General features: G+C 38.0%; 1 protein-coding gene across 5 annotated transcripts in view; it reads left to right on the forward strand.

Moving 5' to 3' along the window:
- GPD2 (glycerol-3-phosphate dehydrogenase 2) overlaps positions 1 to 24939 on the forward strand; it is a 140606-nt gene extending 115667 nt beyond the window's left edge. For all 5 annotated transcript variants that reach the window (XM_038584542.1, XM_038584540.1, XM_038584541.1 and 2 more), the window contains 8 exons: positions 9955 to 10089; positions 10338 to 10513; positions 11064 to 11195; positions 12138 to 12296; positions 18080 to 18192; positions 18277 to 18355; positions 18543 to 18641; positions 21588 to 24939. In XM_038584542.1, the coding sequence (XP_038440470.1) occupies positions 9955 to 10089; positions 10338 to 10513; positions 11064 to 11195; positions 12138 to 12296; positions 18080 to 18192; positions 18277 to 18355; positions 18543 to 18641; positions 21588 to 21713 (1019 nt within the window). In that variant the 3' untranslated portion in view covers positions 21714 to 24939. The remainder of the gene's footprint in view (positions 1 to 9954; positions 10090 to 10337; positions 10514 to 11063; positions 11196 to 12137; positions 12297 to 18079; positions 18193 to 18276; positions 18356 to 18542; positions 18642 to 21587) is intronic.
- Positions 24940 to 25385: the final 446 nt, after the last annotated feature.

The raw sequence follows: 25385 nt of genomic DNA on the forward strand, positions 1-25385 counted from the left end.
ACAAAGCGCCATTTCCACTTCAGAAACCACCCATCCTTTGTACTTCCATTGAATGTTGTTTAGTATATCACGTTGTATTGTAGGTAAGAGTCTAAGCTATAGTCTCACTTGGCGCTCCTTGAGGGTAAGGATTCTGTATTTAGCTACCAAGCTTGTTGTCTATCTGGTATGCCACTCATTATTGTTTTGAATTAAAAAGAATTAGTAATAGGTACTTTTGGGGTTTTGGATGCTGGTAGCAGTTTGAAAATCTTTCTATATTAAGATAGAAATTTTAAGATTTTTGAAAAATAGTCTTCATCTATTTATATCAGGAATCTTCTATAATTTTGGCTTGAGTGGAGGACATGCAGAGACACAATTTTCTTCTTGATGTGACTCACTAAAATCTATGAATCCTTCTTCCCTAAAGGATTTTTTTGTCATCTTGTGATCACACATTTGCAAACAAACAAAACAAACTGCATTTAAAAAAAATGGTTCAGGAGACTCTCCTAGTTTAGTTGAATGATCCATATTATATAGTTTTAGCTTCTTCTGATTTCAAATAATGGATGTAATTTCATTTTGAGTAAAGTCTCTTTGGGTGTGTACATTAATGGTACAAATGTATTGACTACATGTGACCTGAGTTCTGTGTAGCTAATGTTTATACTGTCTCTCACATGCATACACTCATGGTTATTTGGGAAATGGTCATGCCTTATTTAATATCCATATTTAAATACTCAAAATGCAATGCAATTTTAGCTAGATACTTTTTTTTTTCCTTTCAATATCTAGGAGGAGTTTCATCTGGATATGATTGTATTTTAGTGTATTGATTATTGTTAATAAATCCTGCCTCATTTCACATTTGCCTGCGTGTGATATTTGTTAAAAGTGGGTTTATATCAGGCCCTGCGAGCAGGAAGTTTAGATTGTTGGAGCAAGAAATAAAATTAATTTGAGAGCAGAGAGCTCTATGTTGACAGTTTCCAAAATCTTAAAGTTCAAATGCAGTAAGATGAGAAATCTGATTCTTATATGTGCCGAGAGGCTGGATGTGCTGGAAACAGGTGTAGGTTCCAAAAGGCCGCTGTGCCCATGTCGTAGGTGGGGATTTCCACCGGTGAACTGAGCCTTGGCTGCTGTAGAGACTGAAGCCCACACGCCTTCCTCACTTTTATTCTGCCTGTGAAAGCAGAGAAGACCTAGCAATACCTATGGGGACTCGGTTGGTCTATAAAAGTCTTGTCAATTAACATCCCTTTTGGTAGTTAGGTTGGTTGGTAAAACTGACAGTTTTTTGGCCAGTTTGGGGTAAAAGTGGCTGAAATTGATATCTAAACACTGTAAGTCAGGCCTTTCTCCTAGTAGTGCGAGGACTCTTGAGATTAAGAATTCTCTGGGTAGTAGGGTGCCTGGGTGGCTCAGTCGATTGGGTGCCTGCCTTCTGCTCAGATTATGATCCCAGGGTCCTGGTGGTGGAGCACCACGTTGGGCTCCCTGGAGCCTGCTTCTCCCTCTCCCTCTGTCCTGCCCCCCCCCCCCCCCCGCTTGTGTGCTCTCTCTCTCTCTCTAACAAATAATAAATAAAATCTTAAAAAAATAAGAGTTCTCTGCGTAGCAAATATCTGGGGTAAAAGCAGAGATGACAGCTCTTTCATATACTTCATTAATTTCCCTGTGCACACCATCTATCACATGTTTTCTACTTACTAACTTGTTCTTTTTAAAGCAATTAACTAACAATGATTCCTTATAGGTTGGTTTTTGTGCGTGTGTGTGTCATTTGTTTTTCTGATTGACCAAAGGCCTCATATTTGAAGGGAGTTACCCTTAGCCTTGGAAGAGGATGCAGTTTGCTACTCTATGTCTATATCTTAAAGTGGAGACGTTTAAATTAATATTTTTTCCCAAGGAATTTTGGCGTAACTCGATTTCTTTTCCACTATGGTGGTGAGGTGTAGAGAGAAACTCAGCCCAGGCCCTCCTCAGTTCTTTGACTGTAGGCTGGTGCTGCACACCTTTTAATCTTTCCATTTGTCTCTGATGGGTAATACATGCTTTTTTTTTTAAGTCTACAATTAACTGAGCACTTTTTAGGCTAGACACTCTACTGAGCATATTGCCTATATTATCTCTTTGGATTCTCGTGATAAACTTACCAGGTATATTTTGAAGTTCCCACTTTATAGACACTGAAACCCCATGACTTTAAGCTTCTTGGCCATATTTTGTTGGTGTTGAAGCCATGATGATGAGCCATGATGAGGATGAGTCAGTCTAGCTGCAATACTTGTGCTTCTAAGTACCACACAGTACTCTGACTGGTAGTTCCAGGTTTTATGGTGTGATATTATATCCACCAGGGAGTGGATTAAGTCTCTCAATTCATTTCCTGGAAGCTGCTAGACACTTGCAGAATGATAATGACCTTTGCTCTCTCTGGACTGGCCTTATTGGATTTGAATGTTAAACTAGAGGAGGTTTCATATCTGATAACTAATCCCTGGGGCCTAGCAGTCTTCTGTACAGGTTTTAAAAAATAAAGTTTGTTTAGGTCCTAGAGCAAGAGTTTGGAAATGTTTTACATTCACCAGGGTTGACATAATCATTTTAAAAGGATTTATTAAGTGGATGAATAAGTAAAATTCTGACAACAGTTTTTGAACCTCCTCAAATGGCTATATCCTTAAGGAAGAAAAAAAAAGTGTCAAATCTTAACACTCCACGCTGTTCTCAGCAGCTGCCACACTTCTGCAAAATGCACCGGAACAATTCTGAAAAGCATTTTGCCTGTTGGGAATAAGACCATGTCTTCTTTTACGATTTAGAAAGCTTTCCATTCACAGGCTGAATTTTCTAGATTACTTGTTTGTTCTTTTCTGAAATGGGTAATTGATAGTTGTGTCATGTGTATCAGGTTAGGAAGAAAAATGATCTTTTGAAAAATGTATCATTAAGTCTGCTGTATAGAGGTTAATCAGAAGGATGCAGTGGTGAAACTAAGCTAGGACTTAAAGGGATTGAGAGAGACAGAAGATTTGCCGAGTGCTTTATCCATGTAGTTTTTCTGGAGTGCTTCTCTAGGCAGCGTCTTGAGTTGTACACAGGTTTTCACATATGCAATTAGTAGTGTTTATAGATTGCCTGTTATTCAATTAACAACCGAGCTGGCCATATCAACTCACTGCAGACCTGCCTTTTCACTGCCAGAGATTGTACCAGGGTTATCAACTTACACAGGCTTGGATGTCTTCCAGCTGTTTAATTATAGTGTCACACGCTTTGCTTTTTCTAGTTTCATTAGTTTATAAATGTAATATGGTATCTTATTTCTGTGATTAACACTTCATTTCAGCAGGTTAAACATGCTGGTAGAGAAGTATTGATTTCTGACACTATTTCCCCTGTGTTCATTTAGATATTTTCACATGCTTTTTATTGATTTTTTTTGAAAGTGGCAAACATGAGAAAGAACACCCCAAAACGTATGGCTAAATAACTCATGTGAAGCAAAACTGCACATTTAGCTCTTAATTGTCACTTCCTGTGGGCTTCATTTTCTATTAATTTTTAAAACAAACACTTGTCTTGCCAAGGTTTTAAGAATAAAATATTCAATATAATTTGAAACAATTACCCAGCACTTAGTCTTTTCAACCAGCTGTAAAAAATGTCCATTCAACTTTATTATTTATATTTTACTCTTTATATATTACATACACTAAAACCTGAATGAGTTATTTATTGTGATCACAATAAAAATAGTCCTTAAACATAATGGTAAAAGGACCATCTTTTTGAAAATATTGCCAAGTACTTTTACACACTGTGGAGGTGCTCACTTGGGTTTTTTAACATCTGGGCATTTGGCACTTGAACAGTCAACCGGGTGCCATCTGGGTGAGTCGTTCTAATAAATGGTGTTTATTGAGGACTTTTCTCAGCTCCCAAAGTAGTGTTGTTTCTTGTCCTCTTGTTTTATTAAAGCAATTATTTATGTTAAAAGAGAATATCCAATTGTTTAAATATATCGTCATTAGATAATTTATATAAAGCCTGGGATATTGGCTCAGAGGCCTAAATATTATTGCTCTTGATTTTATAATGCCAACTGTTCTTCTTGTTTGATACAAAAAAGTTTAGAGAATGTTTTAATATGCTACTTAATATTAATTGATCACTATACATGACCCCTCCTTAATGTAGTATTTGGGGTGTTGAGAGGTATTAGAGCTGACATTGCTAAACACTTCGAACATGATGAGAGAAATGAAACAGTAATGAAATCTGGTTTAGCTATCTCAGCAGTAAGAGAACCAGAAAGATCAAGATGAATTTTTGAGCTCTGAAGCATAAAAGCCTTGACTTGAGTGATTTTCTTCACACATGTTATACTTTGGAGAATTTAAAGTAGATGATGTCCACTACCTACTCTTGGCTACAACCTGAATGACAGAAATGATTTCTGGATAAGAACTTGAGGGTAGTACTTAGTTTAGTAAAGACTTTAGTATTAAGTTAGTAAAAGTTAGTATTTAATTTAGTGTTTCTGAGTACTGAATTTAGTAAAAATATCTTTGTTTCTTTGAACTCATGAGATTAGTGGGAGAGGAAGACACTTCAAAGTGATAAATATGGAACATGTTAGGACAGTTGGTATCTGGGGGGAAAGCATGCTATTATAGCAGATTGTACTCTCATGAGCAAAGGAAATACAGTGAAGTTTCACTAGAAGGATGCTTAGAGATGTGGGGAAGGGGGCCATGGTGGGAGTACCCAGCTTCATGATCTACCAGGACAAGTGTAAGATCTATTACTTGGGGATTTTTATTCTAAAGCTGACTTGGGTAATATTGTAGCCTGTGCATGTGCATATCGTGTGGCTATTTAATTTTTAATTAGTTAAAATTAAAATAAAATTTGAAATTCAGTTCCTCAGTCACATGAACCACATTTCAAGTGCTTAATAGGCACGTGCCACTCGTGGCAAGTGAATCAGAGAGTGTGGAGACAGTGTTTGCAGCACTGCAGAAAAGTCTAGGCAACAGTGCTGCTCTAGGAAATCTAGGTGCTTTTATGGACACTTTTACAGAAGGAAATACTCTTTTAGAGAGTCATTGAATTTGTATTTTTTGTTATGTAAAATAAGTGTATTATCTTGTAAAAAAAAAAAAAAACACCCTCCAGATTTAAGGACACTCAACAAGTGATAAATTCAGTGATTCTACAATGTCTAAGGTACACGGTCCTTATTTCTCTTCACTCTTTCACCCTCCAAGTTGGCTTCATCGTCGGGTTATTACCAGCCCATGTGGCTGCAGCAGTTTCAGGCAGAATTAAAAGATAATTTAACGATTCTCTCTTCTGTCTACTGCTTTTGAATCTCTTTCTTCAAAGAACTTTAATTAGGGTTTGTTTAACAGTGTGCAAGGTTTCCACTGTGGGTGAATAGGTGATAAGGAGGGAAACATGTTAGTTCAGTTAGTTGCTGTCTTTTATACAAGAGGTTAGAATTCATGTTTTATGTGTTTAGCTCTGCTCTGCCCTATGGACATAGATTATGCCTATGGCCCTGACCCGTCATTACTTAATTCCAGTGGTGGAGAGGTACAAGCACTTCATCCCTCAGTAGGAAATAGCATTTTGAAGAATCCACAAAAATCTTTAAATCTTAAGGTTGTGAGAAAACTGATAGGTAACCTGATCCAACCCCCTCTGGTTTAATAATACAAAACTCCTGCAGCCCATAAAGACTGATTCAAATTTTAAATATGATTTAGAATTTGATTATCCTGACATGTATCTTTTTAAATAAATTTAATTCCAGCATTAATCTGACACCATTCTGGGGTTGACGAGCTGAATGCTAAAATATAAAATAAATTAAGGTTTCTAACACATTATAAACTCTTCTCGGTAGGGTTTTCTTTTTTTGAGTTCAATTTCAAGAGTAAGGAGCGAAAATGATATCAGTATACATAATGTTTTATTTGAATATTCTTCTATGAATGGAAACCTCAAATATTTTAGTTTGGTCTTTTTGTTTTAGACAGCACAGTTTTGCAGATGTGTTTTTCTGCCTGTTATACCAGAAAAGGTAAAGCATTTGCCACAGAAACTATTTGCATATGCTTCAGATTTCCTCTAGAGAGTCTAATTTTCCATCAAATAATTTTAAAATCAGTCAGCGGGCTTTAAGAGTTGAAGCCAAATTCCTGATCAATGTGGCTACCTAAGGAATTTCACAGACACACTCTGCAGACTTTGTGGTGACCACAATGACGTTCTATGTGGTTGGCTAAGTTTTATTTTTGACTCAGAGGGCTATTTGAACTCTAATGGAAAATAGTGGTAATTTCCTAGTTAGGTTTTTTGTGAAGATTAAAACATTGCATGATTTGTGTTGACGTTTCACAAGACTTTTGTGGAATTGCATGAAACTAGAAGTAACCCTCATCCCATGGAAACTATCAGGATTAAACCTAATTAAGAGAATACACATATCAGAGGAGCAGGTTTAGAAATGGAAACTCAGCATTGAAACTCCCTTAGGTCTCTAGTTAACAAGAATGGAAGCCTTCGGCTATCTGCACCAGCTTATGGTGTTTCCTTTCCCTTTGTTTCTGAGGCAGTGTTTAGATCTGGATTTGATTGAACACCACTGTACACGTGTATTCTGGCTAAGATTGTGGCCCTGAAGGAGCTATATTAAAATATGCTGAATTTACCTTAGATAAAATTATCTTTATCAGAAATCTTTTTATTTTTCATTTGAGATCAAGATGGAGGCATTATCTGTCATTCAGTATAATTTGTTTTGAGGGTCTCTCCCCTGTGCTTGGTTAGGCACCTAAAAAAAATTTTTTTTGGACTATTCCAGTCATTTCAAGGAGTCTCTGTGACTCTTTCCATAGAGTCTGCCAGATATTTTCTAGATACTTTTCAGGTGGTTCTGTGTGGAAATATAGGGGATTCACTGTACAAGGGCACACTACCAAAGATTGAGGGGATCTGAAACCCACACTCTCCTCTACTCACAAAACTGCTCCCCTGAATGAGATCTTTTAATTTGAACTAAGTCTAGGCATGGTACGGGCTGGTAAGGGTCCTGATATTTATGTATGATATGTAAAATATTTCCTTAATTTTCTGAGACTTGAAATATGTTAATTTTTCCTTTTGTCTTGATTCTTTTAAAATTAGAATTTTTATCATTTTGTCATTTTAACCATGTTTAAGTGTACAGCTCTGTAGCATTACATATATTCATATTTTTGTGCAACAATAACCACTATCCATCTCCAGATCTTTTTTATCCTCCCCAACTCTGCACCCATTAAACACTAACCTCCCATACCCAACCCCCCTACACCCTGGCAATCACTATGCTTACTGTCTCTATGAATGTATCTACTCTAGGTATACATATAAGTGGAACCATACAAAATTTGTCCTTTTGTGAATGAATTAATGTCTTCAAGGTAGCATGTGTCAAAATTTCCTTATTTTTCAAAGCTGAATGATATTCCATTTTATGTATATGCCACGTGTTGTTTATCCATTCACCTATTGGTGGTCACTTGGGTTACTTCCATATTTTGATTGTTATGAGTGATGCTGCTATGAACATGGGGATGTACAAATTTTCCATGCTTTCAATTCTTTGGGGCTTGTGTGTGTACCCAGAATTGTCATTGCTAGATAATATGGTAATCCTGCATTGAATTTTTTTGGAGAACTGCCATACACTTATCCATAGTGGCTGCATCATTTTACTTTCCCATTAGCAGCACACAAGGCTATCCCAATTTTTCCATATCCTCACCAACATTTGCTATTTTCTGCTTTTTAACTTTTTTTAATAGTCATCCTAATGGATATGAAGGTGTATCTCATTGTGGTTTTCATTTGCATTTTTTAATGGTTAATGATATTGAACATTATTTTATTTGCTTATAGGCCATTTGCATATCTTCTTTGGAGAGTATCTTTTAAAATCCTTTGCCCATTTTTCAATCAGGTTGTCTTTTTTAGTTATTGCGTTTCAAGAGTTCTTAGTATTCTGGGTTCTAACTCCTTGTCAGAGATATAATTTACAAATATTTTTTCCTATTACATGGGTTGCCTTTTCATTCTGCTGGTAATGTGTTTTGATGCACAAAAGTTTTTAATTTTGAGAAGTGCATTTCATCTTTTTTTCTTTTGTAGTCTGTGCCTTTGATATCATATACAAGGAATCACTGCCAGACCCAATGTCATGTAGATTTTCCTCTATATTTTTTTCTAAATGTTTTCTAGTTTTAGCTTTTATGTATAAATCTTTAATCCACTTTGAGCTTATCCTTCTGCAATCCAGCTTTCCCATTGTCTTGATGTTTTAAAGACAGTCAACTTTTCATCCGTGAGGGTCCTGGCTGGGAATAAGATGCAGGAGGTAACACCTGATCCCATGTCATGGTCAAAGCAAACTTGCACTTACTTCTCTCTTATCCAGGGAGAGATTAACTGGTCTATGAAAGTAAGTGCAGGAGGACCAGGTAAGCATCCACCTCCTCATTGTCTACATCATTTGGCAGTTCTTGGGTTGGTATGTGTAGTCAGATTTTTGTTGTGGAGAGTGGAGAAGGGAAGGGCTAAGCCATTCCTGAATCTGACCTAGATAAAAAATAGATTCTGGGTGTGTGTGAGTGGCTCGGTTGGTTTAACGTCTGCCTTCAGCTTGGGTCATGGCAGGGTCCTGGGATCGAGCCCCAAATCGGGCTCCCTGCTCAGTGGGGAGTCTACTTCTCCCTCGCCTCCCTGCTTGTGCTCTTTCTCACTAGCTTTGTTGCTATCTCTTTCTCTCTCTCAAATAAATAAATAAAATCTTTAAAAAAAAAAAAAGAAGAAGAGTAGATTCTTAAAACTGCCCTTGGGTCTTGCCCTTGCCCCTTTTGGTACACCCTGAACTAGTCTATTCTCCTTAGCCATTTTTAGGTCAGTAATGAGTGCTATGCAAAACTGTCTAATTCTATTATAAACTCCATAAAATCTTGGTATAGAGAGGTAATTGTATTCTGACAGAGGGTATAAGAGGAATTTCATGGGATCTTGAATATTCAAAGACCTTCCATACACTATAATAGAAATGTGGTGTGCCTAAACTGGGAGGAGCCAGTATGCCTACTTTCCTGGCAGCTACAAAGATAATGGGGTGAGAGAAAAAAAAAGATATTGTCAATAGTTGAAAGAGCATACATTTAGTGGTTAAGAATATGATCTTTATAACGAGAAAGAGTTGGTTCTGATGCTCTTCTACCATTTATAAGATGTTTGCTTTGGGCTAGTTGATTAAACTTTCTTGGGTTTTTTTTTTATTTTTCCTCATTTCTGTGGTGAGAATAGTAGTAACTGATGCTGTACATCATTGTGAGATTAAATGAGTTGAAATGTGTATGTCAAGTGCTTTGACAAGCTTAGGCCTACAATAAATGCTCAAAAAGAAGGTAGCATTGATGAGGGGAGAAAATATCCTGTTTCAGGCTTGTTTGCGTAGTAAGAACCTTTGTCTTACCTGAGATGAGCTAGCTAGATATATTTTAGGAGGAAATATAACAAGTCACACATCTATTGGTTTGTCTTTGTTTTGTTTCTACTTTGTTGTTGTTCCTTTCAGCTATTCCAGATCCTTCCAGCTGAAGGCTGCTAACTTGTGTTTCTTTTGTTTCCTCTTTTGGTAGGAATCAGTGTCTGTGATTTTCAGGTTATTTGCTTTTTTTTTGGTGGAGATTATCTTTGCAATAGAATACGTTTTTGTGGTACTTACCCACTCCCTTCATTGTTATATTTAAGGGCTTCGTCTCTCTTTCAAAGTGCATATTGATGTGTTCCTTTTATTGAATTCTCTCCTGCTTATTAGCTGTTTCATAGTTTTGTTGAGATATCTTTGGTAATCTCTTAACCCTTACCATTGACTCTGGGCAGTGAGAAGAGGGGACGTCCTGGCAGCATGGAGTGGTATTCGTCCCCTTGTTACAGATCCTAAGTCTGCAGACACTCAGTCCATCTCCCGAAATCATGTTGTGGATATCAGTGAGAGTGGCCTCATCACTATAGCAGGTATGGGATATTACCTTGTGTTTTGGGTGTGCTTTAGACAGGACTTGAGATAAACTGTCACACCAGAATCGCTCTTGGTGCTAATGAACGGGGAGGTTTTTTATGATTCCAAGTTAAGTCTTACACATTGCTTCACCATACTTATTGTAAGCAACAGGTGAATTTTGTTATGAATAAGTTGGCAAGTGGGTAATTATAAGGAAAATAAGGGGTAGTTACCTAGTGAATTATTTATCAATTATTTGTAGGTGGAAAGTGGACAACGTATCGATCTATGGCAGAAGACACCATAAATGCTGCCATCAAGACTCACAATCTGAAAGCAGGACCAAGCAGAACAGTTGGGCTCTTCCTGCAAGGGGGGAAGGATTGGAGCCCCACCCTCTACATTAGGCTTGTCCAGGATTATGGGCTTGAAAGTGAGGTGGGTGTGCGTCATCCTACTCTTCACCTCATCTCACTATTGCCACTAACAGAGTTGGCAACCAGGAGGCCTCCCTGGTTTAGAATTTCCTTTTTGCTGGGTTCCTTTCTGTCTGCATGCTGTGGAAATGAACTCAGGAAAAAAAGCTGATCATACTTTTCTTCAGTTGCCTAAAAAGCAATGCACACACTAGTTTCTATTTTAAAGTCTGGGGTTGGTTTGGTTTGTTCTCCGCAGACAGAGCATCATCCCACATTCTTTCTGTCGCGAGTGTAAGGAGGGCTGTTCTTCAGAAATGATATTGGGAGCAGAGTGAAGCCGAAGCTTCATCAGTCACGGATACAGTGATACATGCGTGGCAGAGTTAGTGCTAGCCTAAGCATTCAGAGCCCAAGTGGTTTCCTCCCACAAAATCAAAATCTAATACCCTCCTGGAACTATTAGTTACGGGCTGTGAAAAACTGACAGGACAAGCATGTGCATTTTTTGCTTCCTGCCTAAAAGGTATTGATATTCAAAGTACCTGCCTAATACAATTTTGTTTTCCTAGGTGGCGCAGCATCTTGCCGCCACCTATGGTGACAAGGCTTTTGAGGTGGCCAAAATGGCAAGTGTAACTGGCAAAAGGTGGCCCATCGTTGGAGTGCGTCTTGTGTCAGAATTCCCATACATTGAAGCAGAGGTATGTGAATGGCTACGTGGGAATTTCCTGTCTGCCATGGGATGCTGTTCACCTACCTGTTCACTTATCCCACCTTCTTTAAAAATTACATGTAGCTATGTTTTAATGCCCATTTGCCAGCCAAAATGTTTAGCAAAGTGTCTGCCCAACCGACCTCCCTTCATTTACAAGTTTAAATGTTAATTCTGAAGTGATACTGACAATGGTAATGATATTAATAGAAAATATGTATTTCTTCCTCCTCCACAGAGCTGTCCCAAGTCTTGTGACTTCACAGTTGTTTGCCTCTTTTGTGAATTTGTAACTTTTCTATTTGCTAGCACTCACGTGCTGGCTGATGACATATCTTGATTTGGCACTTAACTTCCCAAAGATTGAAGCTTGGTTTCTCAGTGTGAAGCCAGAGACCATGCTTTATATTTATTTATGATTCATTGTACTTTAAAGCACGAGTGTCCAATAAGCATTTGCTTGTTGATTGACTGCAAGCCTTCTGTCATCTGGGCACTCTGAGACAGAAAACTCTGGACAGCTTAAAGAGATGAGATCATACTTTTTCATACTTGTTCTTTGCCTACTTGGCTATGTAAATTAACATCCATATTATATATAAGCAAAGAGGTAAGTGATTACTGTGGATGGTAAATGAGATGCGGTTTGCATGTTTGTGCCAGGGTCAACGGAGGAAGAAGACATCAGCTCTTTTCCATCTTGTCCCAATTTATAAACCTCCTTTGGCAGGCAGACAGGGAACTTGTATGATGTCATTATTTGTCTCATGCCTACTAGAGAACCAGAGTGTATAAAGAACAATGTCGCTTTTCCTAAAGTGTGAATTTTTTAAGTGAAATTTTATTTCTTCTTCTTTTTTTTTTTTTTTTTATTATTTCTTCTTTATAAGAAAAGGCCTACACTAATGATTTTGTTTTAATTTAAACTCAGGTGAAATATGGGATTAAGGAGTATGCCTGCACAGCAGTGGATATGATTTCACGGCGTACTCGCCTGGCCTTCCTAAACGTCCAGGCAGCAGAGGAAGCCCTACCCAGGATTGTTGAACTGATGGCCAAAGAGCTGAATTGGGATGATTATAAAAAAGAGGTATTGTGGGGCACCTGGGTGGCTCAGTTGGTTAAGCATCTGCCTTTGGCTCAGGTCATGACCTCAGGGTCCTGGGATGCAACCCTGCATCAGGCTCCCTCATGACCAGGGGACCCTACTTCTCCCTCTCTCTCTTGTACTCTCTCTCTTTCAAATAAAATATTTAAAAAAAAAAAAAAAAGAGGTATCGTAAAGAAGTCTTTAAAACCACAGTTTCTATTATAAACAGGCCATGTCTTGGTCTGGTAGTAAAGGCTAGCATAGTTTTTCAGTGGGAACTTTAGATTTCTTGCCAGTTTCTGTGTTGGGGGGTGTGTTTAATCTTACTAGGTCTTAGGAAACGGAAAAGATATTCTGGCTTCAAAATTTTTTGGTTGTTTCTGGAAAATCCCTTATAGAAAAATACTCTTAAATTTGTGGTCATAATTCCTGAAAAAGTAGGATAATAATGATTGTGGGTAGAACCTTTTCTGGTTTTCACTTTTAGGACGTATTCAGTAGTGAAATTCACACTTCCGCAAATTTGCCTTTGGTAGGAAATAGTGGTTTTATTGCCTGACCGCTAAATGCTTATTGATTTGTGTCATTTGGAATTTTATATTTATATCCAAATTGAAAAAAGAAAGCCAATGATGCTCAGATGCCTACATGTACAGCCCTGGGCTTGTAAGAAATAGAAGGTTATTGTGATTTTTAATTAAACCAAACCATAATATGCAGAGACATTTTCCTGTGTTTATACAAAAAAATACTTTCTGTGCTCATTGGTTCAGTTCCTACTCCCCTTCCCTCACCCCTCCTTGTCTTTCCTGAACCCATTCCATTTAAGCTCATTTTTACCACTTCGCTGTAGTATCTCCAATCACGCTCACCATTGACTTCCCCGTTGCTCAATATACTTGTCAGTTCTTGGTCCTCCTTGGAGTTAGGAGTTAGTGGCATTGACACAGTTGATTCCTCCCTCCTTCTCGAACTACTTTCTGGAACACTATTTGCCTTAATCTACTCAGGCTGCTATTAGAGAATACCACAGATTAGGTGACTTAAACAACAGGCATTTATTTCTCTCAATTCCAGAGGCTAGAAGCTTGAGATTAGAGTGCCAGAATGGTTGGTTTCTGGCAAGAGTGCTCTTCCTGGCTTTCAGAGAGCTGTCTTCTTGCTGTGTCCTCACATGGAATAGAGAGAGGGGGAAAGGGGACCCCATTCTCAAAACATGCCTAAACCTAATTACCTCCCCAAAGCCTCATCTCCAAATACCATCACATTGGTGGTTAGGGACTTCAACATATGGATTTTGGGTGGAAAAGTCCAGTCCACAACACCATCTCTTTTGGGTCTCCCCCCACCTCCCCCAAACCACCACCACCACCACCACCACTACTAACCAATCCATATAAAAAATAGCAATTCCACCTTTTGGTTCTTTAGACCTAAATCTTAGTATCATACTTGATCTGATCCATCAGCAAACTGTATCATATTTCTCTCCAAATAATAGCTTGAGTTCAGCCCCCTTCTTAACACGTACAGCTGCTATCACCCTGTTTCCAGCTACCAGCATTTCTTTCATGGTTTATTATAAAAGCTTCCCTCCCACGAAACAGGGTTCTTACTTTAACAACTTAAATGATTCTATTAAAACCTCAGCCAGATCATTGTATATGTCAGTCCACATGAAGTTCAGAGGGGAGGTCTGAACTAAAGATATACATTTGAGTTGGTATTTAAGCCATCACGCTGGATGAGCTCATCTAGGGAGTTTGTGTAGTTAGATAACAGCAAGTTGTTCAGACACAGCCCTGGATCTCTCCAGAGTCTAAAAGTTGGGTAGGTAAGGAAGCCTCCCTGAAAAAAGGAAAGTAATAGCTAGTGAGGTTCGAGAAAGTGTAAAAACACTAAAGAGAGAGTTGTGGCCTAGAAGGAAAGGAAGAAAATATTTCAAGAAAAGAAAAGCAATCTACTGCATCAAATGATAATAGACCAGTAGGATGAGGACTGAGAATTAACAGTTTCTTTGCTGAAGCACGCTCTCTTTTACTCCATGTAAAGCCAAACTCATTACAGTGATTTACAAGGTCTTCCTGATATGGCCACCACCTCTCTGATCTCTCTGGACTTCCCATTCATTCACTCCCCATGAGTTGAGTTGCTTTTCCTTATTTAAGCCCTGCGGATTTCTCTGCCTGGAACGTTCTTTCCTAGATATCCTTGTGGCCAACCCTTCTCTTCCTACTGGTCTCTACTATAAAGAGGCCTTCCTTGAGGCACCTGGGTGGCTCAGTTGGCTGAGCATTTGCCTTCAGCTCAGGTCATGATGCTGGGGTCCTGGGACAGAGTCCCACATTGGGTTTCCCTGCTTCTCCTGCTCCTTCTGCTGCTTCCCCTGCTTGTAGCTTTCTCTCTTTCTCTGTGTCAAATAAATAAATAAAATCGTAAAAAAAAAAAAAAAAGGCCTTCCTTACCTGGTTTGAATGAAAGAGCACCACCTACCCATCTTGATGTCATTTTCTATCCTTCTCCCTACTTCATTTTTCTTTTTGGTATCTATTCCCATTTGATATACCATGTTTTTGGTGGTTTGTTTGTTTGTTATCTGCCTCTCATCCAGGAAATAAGCTTTCCAAAGGAGAGGACATGATCTGCTTTGTTTCTATAACCTCACTGTCAGCCATGGTAGGCCCTGAATAAATAACTGTTGATGAGTGTAACTGAACATCTGTGTCATATGTGGAAGGTGTAAGGAAGAATTGGACCTAGATGCTGTCCTTAAAGCATTCTCATTCTGGTGTAGGTTCCCAAAGGTGGTTAGGTATCAGAGTCACCTGGAAATGTAGGGAAAGGAACAGATTTTTGAGGCTTGACTTTAGACTATCAGAGTCAGGGTCTTCAGGGGTAAAACCATAGCCCTACATTTAAAAAATTTTCCTATAGTAATTTTAATGCAATGTTTATAGTGTACTGATAGCAGAAGTCACTGGCTAAAGAGCTCCTTAACCTGACCACAGGTCTGTCAGGGATAACCTTCACTCCCAATTTATAGTTGAGAACACAAGCTCAGGGATTAAGTCCAGTCAGAGTTCATACATCCAGTAAATTGTGGAACTGGGACTAAAACCAGGAACTCTGATCTCAGGGCATATGCTTTCCCCACCTTGCACTGTGCCTCTGCATTGGGAGGACTGGTCGTGGCTCTTCGAGTGTTGAGTTTTGATTTGATTGACTAAAGCTCCATACAAAGGTGACATAAGAATGAAACTTGCTCCTTTGCTGATGCCAATCATTTTTTTTTTTTTTACCATATAGAAAGATTGAAGATAATGTGTTCCTGTAAAAATTATGTTTGGAAAGATTTGAATATGCAGGAAGATAGTTTGTGCCAGGAATTCAGGCTGTAGGAGGTAGGAAGGAGGGAGAAAATTTCTGTAAACTGGCTGTGTTTGGCCCTCCTGAGGAAACTAGATTTAACTTCATTCAGTTCAAGTTTTATGAGTAGAGACGTGTGCTCAGAAATATTCCCCCTTCCCCCTCAACAAAGTAAGAGAAATAAAAGACCTAAAGTTATTACCTAGTATCTGAGCCATAGTATTAATGAGACCTGTGGAGAGTCTAGAGAGAACAAAGGAGAAGGAAAAAAAAAAAGAATTAAAGGTTAGAAAGCTGGACTTCTGAGAAAAGGTTAAAAGCATTGGGATTATTTAACCTGCAAAAGTGAAAGCAGAACAAGGTGATAAATAACTCTCTGTAGATGAATTGTGGTTGTTTTTACCAGTCAATACTTAATGAGTGACTTGTATACTGAGCATTATACCAAACATTTCAGGGGAATAATAAATAGCTCATAGTTTCAAGGATCTTGAAATCTAATTGAGTGGTTACAACCAATATATACCTCTGAAATGTGTGTCTTATTTTCAAAATTTAGAGGAAGACTTAGAGTCTAACAGCCACCCAAGATCAAATCCAACCACATTGGAAGGACTGATTAGGGAAGACGACATTGGCTAGGGGGACTGGGGATTGATAGAGGAGTTGATGGGGACATTTAGAAGATGGGACATTGCCAAATTGTGCTCTGCAGGGTGTAAATCAAAAGATCACTACACAGACAGAAGAGTTCGGGAAATTCTGAGTTAAGCGAAAGAAACCATTTTCTTTAGCACAGATGATTTGGCGCCTTTTGAATGTCCATGTCAGCTTCCAGAAGGGAACTTATTCAGAGACAGACCAAGTCTCTCTCTTTGGAAGGGCTGGTGGGAGGGAGACCTCTCAGGATGTGTGTTGGGAAATGCTGCCGTAGCATTTGGTGAGGCAGGTTTTGTACCTTCAGATAAAGCATACGTTTCCTTGAGAGACTTGGAAGAGAAGACCCCTTAAGTCGATTGAGAGAAGCCCACAAAGAGAAATTCCTTCCAAACTGATTCTTTTCACTTATTCTTACAAGCAAGCGGAGAAAGGGGACTGTGACTCAAAACAAAGCCAGCCAATAGACACCACATTGAAAACAGAGGGGAGACAAGTGCTCCACAGTGAAAGGGTATCCAGGACTAACGTGGATGTACGAATAAAATTATGTCAGGAGTTTGCTAAAGATTGGGAAAAATTGCGAAGAGCACCAAAAAGAAATTTTAAAAATCGCAAAGAATGCATGTCAAGCCTAACCTAGATCATTGCTTAAAGTGACTGGCACCATATTCTTGAATGCTGGAGAAAAGGGAGAACAATTCACCCCAGAGTTTAATACCAAATTTCTTTCTTTGTTGGCAAGGAGGATGATTTTCAGTGTGAAAAGAGCAAAATAAATATTGGTAAGAGGAAATAGATATTCAAATAGGAGGCTGCTCTAAATGAGTTTATATGCCAGCCCAGAAAAATTATATCTCTGGGTACTCAGAGAATTTGCAGATGGGATTATTTAACTACTGTTGAGCTTTAAAATATTGTGGCAAATAAGAACAGAACCAGAAGACAGAAGGTGGGCAAATGTAGTACAAAATTCCAAAAAGGGAAAGGAAAGAAAAAGACAGTTTGTAAGCTGTAAGCCAGCAGGAGAGTAACATGAAAAACTAAGAAAGACGGTGCTCTCAACAATAGCTACTCTCTGCTGAGGCTGGGGACAGTGGGAAAGTGTCCGAGTAACCTTTCCGAGAGCTCGTTTCTTCTCGTGGCTCTGCACCTTCCACCCAACTCTCAGCATCCCTGTGACAAATCTTCAGAGTGGCTAATCCCATGATGTCGTGCCAGTGACTGTGCGCGCTGCAGTATAGTAATTGTTCACTGCCTTTCATTGCTTTGTCACCGAACCACAAGGATTTGATTGTGGAGATTTGGTTAGAAGATACTGGGTGAGAATATTCTGTAGGAAAAAGAAACGAAACATTAAAACATGCAACAACGTGAATGAATCTCAGAATTATTATGCTACACAAAAGCAAACACAAAAAATACTACATACTCTGTGGACCCTTTTATGTGAAACATGAGAAAAGGCAGAAATACTCAGGAGACAGAAAGTGGATCAGTGATGGCCTGAGGCTAGCAGATCGACTGCAAAAGGGTCCGAGAAAGCTGCTTAGGCTGATGGAGATGTTCTCTATCCTGGTCGTGGTGGAGTATACCTCAAACTGCATTATCTAAAATAGGTACATTTTATTGAATATAAAGTATACTTTAGTGAAACTGGAAGAAATAAAAAAAAAAGTGTTGGTCAGAAAAGTGAGAAAGAAAAAAAATCAGTAATTCTTTCCATAAATCTTTGAACTTTGTGTGTGCCTGTGTTTTAGGAGGAACTTGAAACAGCCAGGAAGTTTCTGTATTATGAAATGGGCTATAAATCTCGATCAGAACAGTTAACAGATCGCTCTGAAATTAGCCTCCTGCCTTCAGACATCGACAGGTACTTCTCATAAGTTTCCATGTTTCTCTGTTTTGACTTGACCTACTTAGGTATATTTTTCCAATGTTCAATGTTGTGTTTCAGGTACAAGAAGAGATTTCATAAGTTTGATGCAGACCAAAAGGGCTTTATTACTATCGTTGATGTTCAGCGTGTATTAGAGGTAATATTTTTTTGGTTCAGTATCTTTGCCAGCAGAAAAATGTAAAAGCTCGATTAGATCATTTTTTTCATTGGTGCTTTCTATAAGCAATCTTCTCTTGTAATTTTTGAAACGTTGGTACCATTAATAAAAGGGTATGCATCATGTTTAATTAAGCCTCATGATTTTGTGCTTTCCTTTTATTTAGAGTATCGGCGTCCAAATGGATGAGAATACACTACACGAAATTCTGAATGAAGTAGATCTGAACAAAAATGGACAGGTCGAACTCAATGAGTTTTTGCAGGTGAGCTGTGTGAGAGGAAATAAGTATATTTGCTTTTTATCTTTTGGCTCTGAATGGCTGTTCGAGAATGGATTCTTAAGTCCACAGGGTCGTCATTTCATTCTGGAAAAAAAAAAAAAAAGAAAGCTTGAAGCCGACAAAGGTTGCCTGTGTCCACTCCCAAGAATCAGGCTCTACATGGTGCATGTTCTTCTTTTCTTTCTTTCCTTCTTTTTTTTTTTCCTAAGAGACTGTCTTGTGTTGGGCAATTTAGATTAAATCCAAGTTAATTATACCTTAAAGGGCTGAATAAGAAGTATGCATTTTAGAGAAATATGCCATGGAATACCACTGGCAGACCATTCTTTACCTGCTTCCAAAGAGGCAAATACCATATTTATAAAGTGGAAAGTAATTTTTTATGGAGTTAAAAAAAAACCTAATAGTATTGATTTGAAGATATTCACTAGAAACCCTGAAATGTAGTCATTATATTCTTACATTATAAACAAACTGAACAGCAAAAGAAAGAAAACCTGTATTTTGGGGTCAAGATCTCATAATTCAAGCATTTCTATTTCCAGGGTTCCACTTTCCCAAGCCTCAATTGTTTAATCGTAACTGTGCAGGAAATAAATTTTGTTATTCCAACTTCAAACTGGATGCTACACATCATTCCTTAAAAGTTCCTTAAAAGAAAGAAATTTAATAAACCCATACGTTATTTGTGGCTGTCTATAGGACTCTGATCATGTGAAGAATGCATTGGTTTTCAAGCAGCCAGGTTTTTTCTGCAGTGCTTCTTGGGCAGGTATTTCAAATGAATGCCAGGTCTTGCTTGCACCCTGGCAATGATGAATGCTGAACATGAAATAAATTAATGCTGGGGATTTTGGTCAATGTCAGCCCTTTCTTCACTGTGTCAAGTTAAACAAACAATATCAAGGCAAAGGAAATGGTAATTGTCTCTCTGGAGATGAGCTGCAGATAAGAGCATTGTTGAATCTAAATGCAGAAAATTTTCACAGGTTGTGTCCAGCATTACAAAAAAGAATGTTTAGTTCTTTAGCTTACTGTTCAACTAAGTGCACATTTGAAATGGAGTTTAAAATATATGCTGGGGAACTGGAAACCATTTAATACATGTTTCTAATTTTTTTGACTAGTTCTTTCTCAAGAATATTTTATTGTTTGTCTCAGAATTTTAGAAAACTTCAAAGAAATAGCTTATGCTTCATTTCATGTGTGTTGTAAATAAACAACAGCATTTAGGGTAGAAAGATCTGGAGTTTTAGAAACAATAAGAATCTAATTTTATGGATATGCTATGTGGTTTGGTTTTTAAGTAATTTTCTTGAGTGCAATAGAATTAAACACATAGAAAATAATTTAAACCATCTGCAGGCTTTCCTTGTAGAGTTTTTAAATAATTATTTCTTGTCCACTTCTAAATGAAAGAGGCTATTCATGCTTCTACTAAGTACAAATATACAGTGTAATTTTCAACTTAAAAAAATGCTGACCGTATTTCTCACGAAATATATTCACACCCAGATGTTTTTTTTCCTCTCCTAATATGGTTTCAAGATACTTGTAATGTTTAAAGAAAACTGAATTTTTAAAGGCTAGTCCATCACATAATGTTTATGGATCAAGAAAAAACTCTAGGTCTATCAGTTTTGTTAGCTCCGATAAACTTAGAAGGTCTTCATGGAACCATAGACAAAACAATAAATTGTTCTGTCTTTAGATGTCAGCATTCTTTATGTTACGCCATTTGTCAGAGGTAAAGTATGTTTTTCAGGTTTTTTTTTTTAATAAAATCTTTTTCTTTTCTGAACTTAAAGACCCCATGTTTATCCCATTTAAACACCTTTTCGAATATTGATAGGTTTTTTTTTTTCAATAATCATCATGGAAGGTTCACTACAGATATTGCATGATTACATGACTTTATTTTTAGGTTTGGGCTCTAATGACGCTCTGCATGTAGAAGTCCATCTCTAATAAGCGGTGGCTTGTGAAACAGCTTTTAATAAGGTCATGAAATTCTGATCCGGCCCCTTGGCAGATGCCTCTGACTCTTATTCAGAGCCATTTTTAAGAAATGTATCTCTGCAGGCTAAAAGAGTATAACCTAAAAATGTTTTGAGAATTATGTATACATGTTTTTCCTGACAAACGACTAAGTCAGTTTTTTTCAAATAAATAAATAAAAAAGATTGGGGAAGTGAGATAAAGAAAAGCAAATAGTTAAAACCACATCAACTTGAGAAGGAAAAAAAAAAGAAATCCCCGTGCTCATAATTGCAAAGTGCCTTCCAGATTAAAGGCCTTTGCCCGCTGACTGCATGTAATTTCAAGACTAATTCTGATTTTATCCATTGGATAAAAATGAATTAACTAAAATCTGGGCTGTGGAGTGCTTTTAATTCTTAAGGTAGATCTCTGGGTCCATTTCAAGGACTTAAATGTAAATTACTTTAAAAAGTCTTTAAGGAATTTGGATTTAAGGGACTTGAAGTTGTCAAGTACAGTAACACTAAAAAAAGAGTAGTTAAATATAGGTCATGGTTTGTCTTTGTTCAATCTCTGAGATTCCTTTTTAAGATTTTAAAATGAAATTAAAGATCCAATATTTGAGTTGCTCAAAAAAAAAAAAAAAGATGTGCCCTAAGCACATGAAAGGGGCAAAAAGTGGTACATTCGATTTGCATTTTAAAAGCAGGCTGATTTGCTAGAGATAGGTAGACGTAATTTTTGCAGCTGTGAAATACCTGCCCCTTCCCTCCTTTTTTGAAATGTTTAAAAATTGTACTCTTCTCGTTGGAGCTGTAATGCCTGCGATGGGTTTTGATGGAGCACTTAATCGCATCTGCCTGCTGCAGAGGTAACCATTAAAATGCTGTGAGGAAAGGCGAGGACGCATGCCTGCCTTCTGACTCTGTTGCCTCTTTTCTCTTGAAGCTGATGAGTGCTATTCAGAAAGGAAGGGTGTCTGGAAGCCGGCTTGCGATACTAATGAAAACTGCAGAAGAGAACCTCGACAGAAGAGTCCCCATTCCAGTGGACCGAAGTTGTGGAGGATTGTGAGTCTGGGCAGTAAATCCACAGCCAACAGACGTAGGAACAACAAATCATCATGTAACAACCCAGATGACTTACACCACTCCAAAATAGTGGCTATGGATAGATAGCTGCCTTTGTTAACACTGGGAAACATTCCAAAGCTTTAGGACGTTGATGTATACCCTTTATTTGTATTTGCCATTCAATCTAGCTTCTAAAGAGTGTATTTTATCTTTTTTCTCACTTTCAATGCACACTGATTTAATGCTTTGCATCCATTTTGTAACCCGTTAGCCTGGACATACTCCCTTTTTGTTTGTCTCTTCCTTTATTTTGAATCACTCCTGGAGACAACATTTTGGCTGAAATTGAAAAGAAACTGGAAAAAATTTTGGATGTGCACAAAACTCTGGACATTAAGATCATAGACTGGATTGGTTCCTAACAGAAATAGAGCAGGGAGTGACCTCTAGAAGGCCTGGAGCCCACCCAGCTCCTTCTTCCTGAGATGGTCTGTCTTCCTCATCCAAACAGTATCGTGTGGATTTATATCCAGAGTATGACTGGCAAAACTGGAGAGGGAAGACAAAGTTTAGATCGAGTTACAGGAGCGAGTCTCAAAGAGAAACTCTGAAAGCTTCCAGAATCACAGGCGTAAGATAAGGATAGCATTGACATTTGCTGGGAGTTACAGTGATAGTTTCATCTCAGCAATTTGGTTTTTTTCCCCAGTCACTGCTGGTTTTTCTTTGACTATTACAGTTGCCAGGAAGATCCTTGCTTTTCTTATTTTAAAACCAGCATTTAAGTGGCAAGCTGGATGTAATGGGATGAGACTAAATTTCTCAAATCTTTACAGTAGTAATAAAGTTAAGGATTAAAAATCTGTGTTTGTATATCCACATGCGATAGCAGAATTTTCAATCCCCAAATCCTAAACTGTGGAGCATGTGCTGTTGTCAAACATGGCCTATTTTGCTTAGTTTATTGCATCATTTTGGGAGAGTAATCTGAAACTGAGGGTAAAAGAGGATAGAAATAAACTTCAGTTAACTTTAATTATAATTATTTGTAAAAAGACACCACACTGCAGTATTCAAGGTCATTTGGGTTGCTTAAAGCCTTTCTCTTTGGTACCCCGTGGAAAAGTTCTCGACCACAAAGAAAAAGAAAAGAAACAGGACCACACAGAGCCCACACCCACACAATACCCCTCCCCCAGTACACACGGTAGAGACACAAAACACAAAACAAAAATAAATCTACGTTGAATTTAACAAATAGTGCATTGAATTTAAAGGGCCAGCTTGGTGTGCTTTGGCAGTACTTCACTAGCATCTTAACCAATCGTCTGAATATTTATCCACTGCACTTCCCCTTGTGAAGTTAGCTACCTGCTTTTTTATTTTCTAAGGTCAGATCGTGTATGTAATAGGAAATATAACTCTTTATTTAGTGGCGGGTTTTAATTACAGACTTGAGATCTTAGCTTTTGTGAACTGGTACATAAAACACTTTTGTGCTGTTATTTCTATTTATGTGAACATTGTAAGATATCTTTATGCCTCATTCAAGTGGGGTATGAGCCTGGTTGTCATAATATAAACACTGGAGATTCACTCACCTAAGCCCCCGCCCCACTTCAAAACATTCATTTGCTCTTAAATGAAGTTTAGACTTGCCACACCCTAAAGGAAAACCTAAAATGGAGCAAAGGATGCTCCCAGGTATCACTGTGAACATTTTCCTTTCAACGCGTGAGCATTTTACACTGCCTTTTCAAAAAAGAAATAATAGAAGCATGTGGCTTTGTAGTTTAGTGTTTTCCTATCAAGACAATAAGTTTTACTGCTTAGAACTTGGTGACACTTGATAGAACAGCTGTCCTTTAACCCACCGCAGATGATGTGCCATGACACAGTAGTACATTTGTGCTCTCTCTCTTTCTCTCCTTCTAGTTAGAGCAACATAGCGAGGACTTGTGCCCTCCCTGAACCTATTACAGTAGGGACCGGCTTTACAGCCTGACTGGCCTGGGCAGAGCTGTATTTGTAAAACAGGCCTGGTTTGTGCATGCTTTGCTATGAATGAAGTTCCCTTAAGGACAAAGAAAAGCGCACTTCGCTTCCCTTGAGTGTATCTGCTTTTGCTGAAAATCTGCTAATTCTAAAACATACGCTCCTTCACCAATCCCAGAGACTCGCCTTGGAAGTGAGCTGGTTCCAAGTCTTTACTGTGAATAAAGCACCCCCACATTTGTGTGTCAGTTCTTAATTAAACCTGTACAGCTTCTTTACCTGATTTCAGAAACGAGGAAAAGAAACGGAGGGATAAGCCCCTTCAAAACCTGTTCCAAGCACAAAAGAATTTTTCTTTTCTTTTTTGTACAAATGTGATACCAGATGATTCTGTTGGAGTCGGGATGGGGTGTGCAGAGTCTGTCTTTATCATCGAGGGATTTCTCTCGAGAGCCTTTAAGGGGATTCAGGTGAAGGAAGCCCCCCACCTGCGGTGAAGAGCTGGACGCTCCTTTAAATAGCCCCGCACCGTAGTCCTAATGCTAGTGATGATGCTGGACTATTTGTTAAGCCAAGGTTGTCTGCCTCATACCCGTCATGCTGTTTGAATATTCTTGCTTTCTATCAATTCAGACTAAGTGTAACTTTGGGATTTCTACTATTGTATGCATGCTTCCTATTCTGTTTTTGTTTCTAGCTTTGTCTCTTCCAAAATATGTAGCTTAGTCTTTTGTACGACAACAAAAATTTCATTGTGACTTTTACTAAACATACTGTAAGGATGGTGATTGATCTTATTTCCTTTTTTATGTATTCGTAAAGATTTTTGGCATATGAATGTAATAATATTGAAGTCAGTGATGCTCTAACTTGCACTGTTTTGCATTATGTCAACCCTTTTCGGGGAATAAAAAAGCCCTACTGTGTTTTTAAAGACTATCAAGTACAGCCCAGTGCTGGAGCGGATGTGCGCACTGCATGTTTTCATATGTGGCACTTTCATGTATCGTGTCGGGTTATTGTTCTAGATGGGACTGTTAAATACTATGTTTGAGGCTGGGTTGTCATTTTTATAACTGTCTTGGTGTTTTATCGCCATTATTTATTACTTTTGATATACAGAATGAGCTGCATGCATTTATAGAGCAATAAGAGGATGTATTTAATGTGCCTTGTTTTTAACTGAATAAGAACTGAAAGCATGAATCAATAAAACTGATTAAAATGGTCCATTTGCTGGCATTTTGATGTTACTTACAGTCAGAGAAATAAGTTTGATTACTGCCGAAGTTCAAAAAAAGTTTGAAAATATTTCCACAAACTATTTTCTTAATGGCACTTTCACATGAATTCTTCTAGTGTGGAATTTTGTGATTTCATCTCAAAAGGGAATCTCTGCAGAGACAGTTGTAATTTTATGAGACTGCCAGAATTATTTGTATTAATTTGTTGCTGGAGCCTTTAGGGCACGACTTTTGTATTTGTGCAATCCTATTCTAAAATTATATTCATCCCGTTACAACTCTGTTGAATTCTTTTTTCCTTTCCTTTCCTTTTTTTTTTCCCTCTTGGGTCAACCAGAGCTTTTCAGCCTGAGCGTTCCCAGGCACACTGATGAATTTTATCATAACTAAAATCAATAGAAATGAATGGGAAAGATTACATAATCCATTTTGAT

This window comes from Canis lupus, chromosome 36, assembly GCF_011100685.1.
Source record: "Canis lupus familiaris isolate Mischka breed German Shepherd chromosome 36, alternate assembly UU_Cfam_GSD_1.0, whole genome shotgun sequence".
Lineage (NCBI taxonomy): Eukaryota > Metazoa > Chordata > Mammalia > Carnivora > Canidae > Canis > Canis lupus.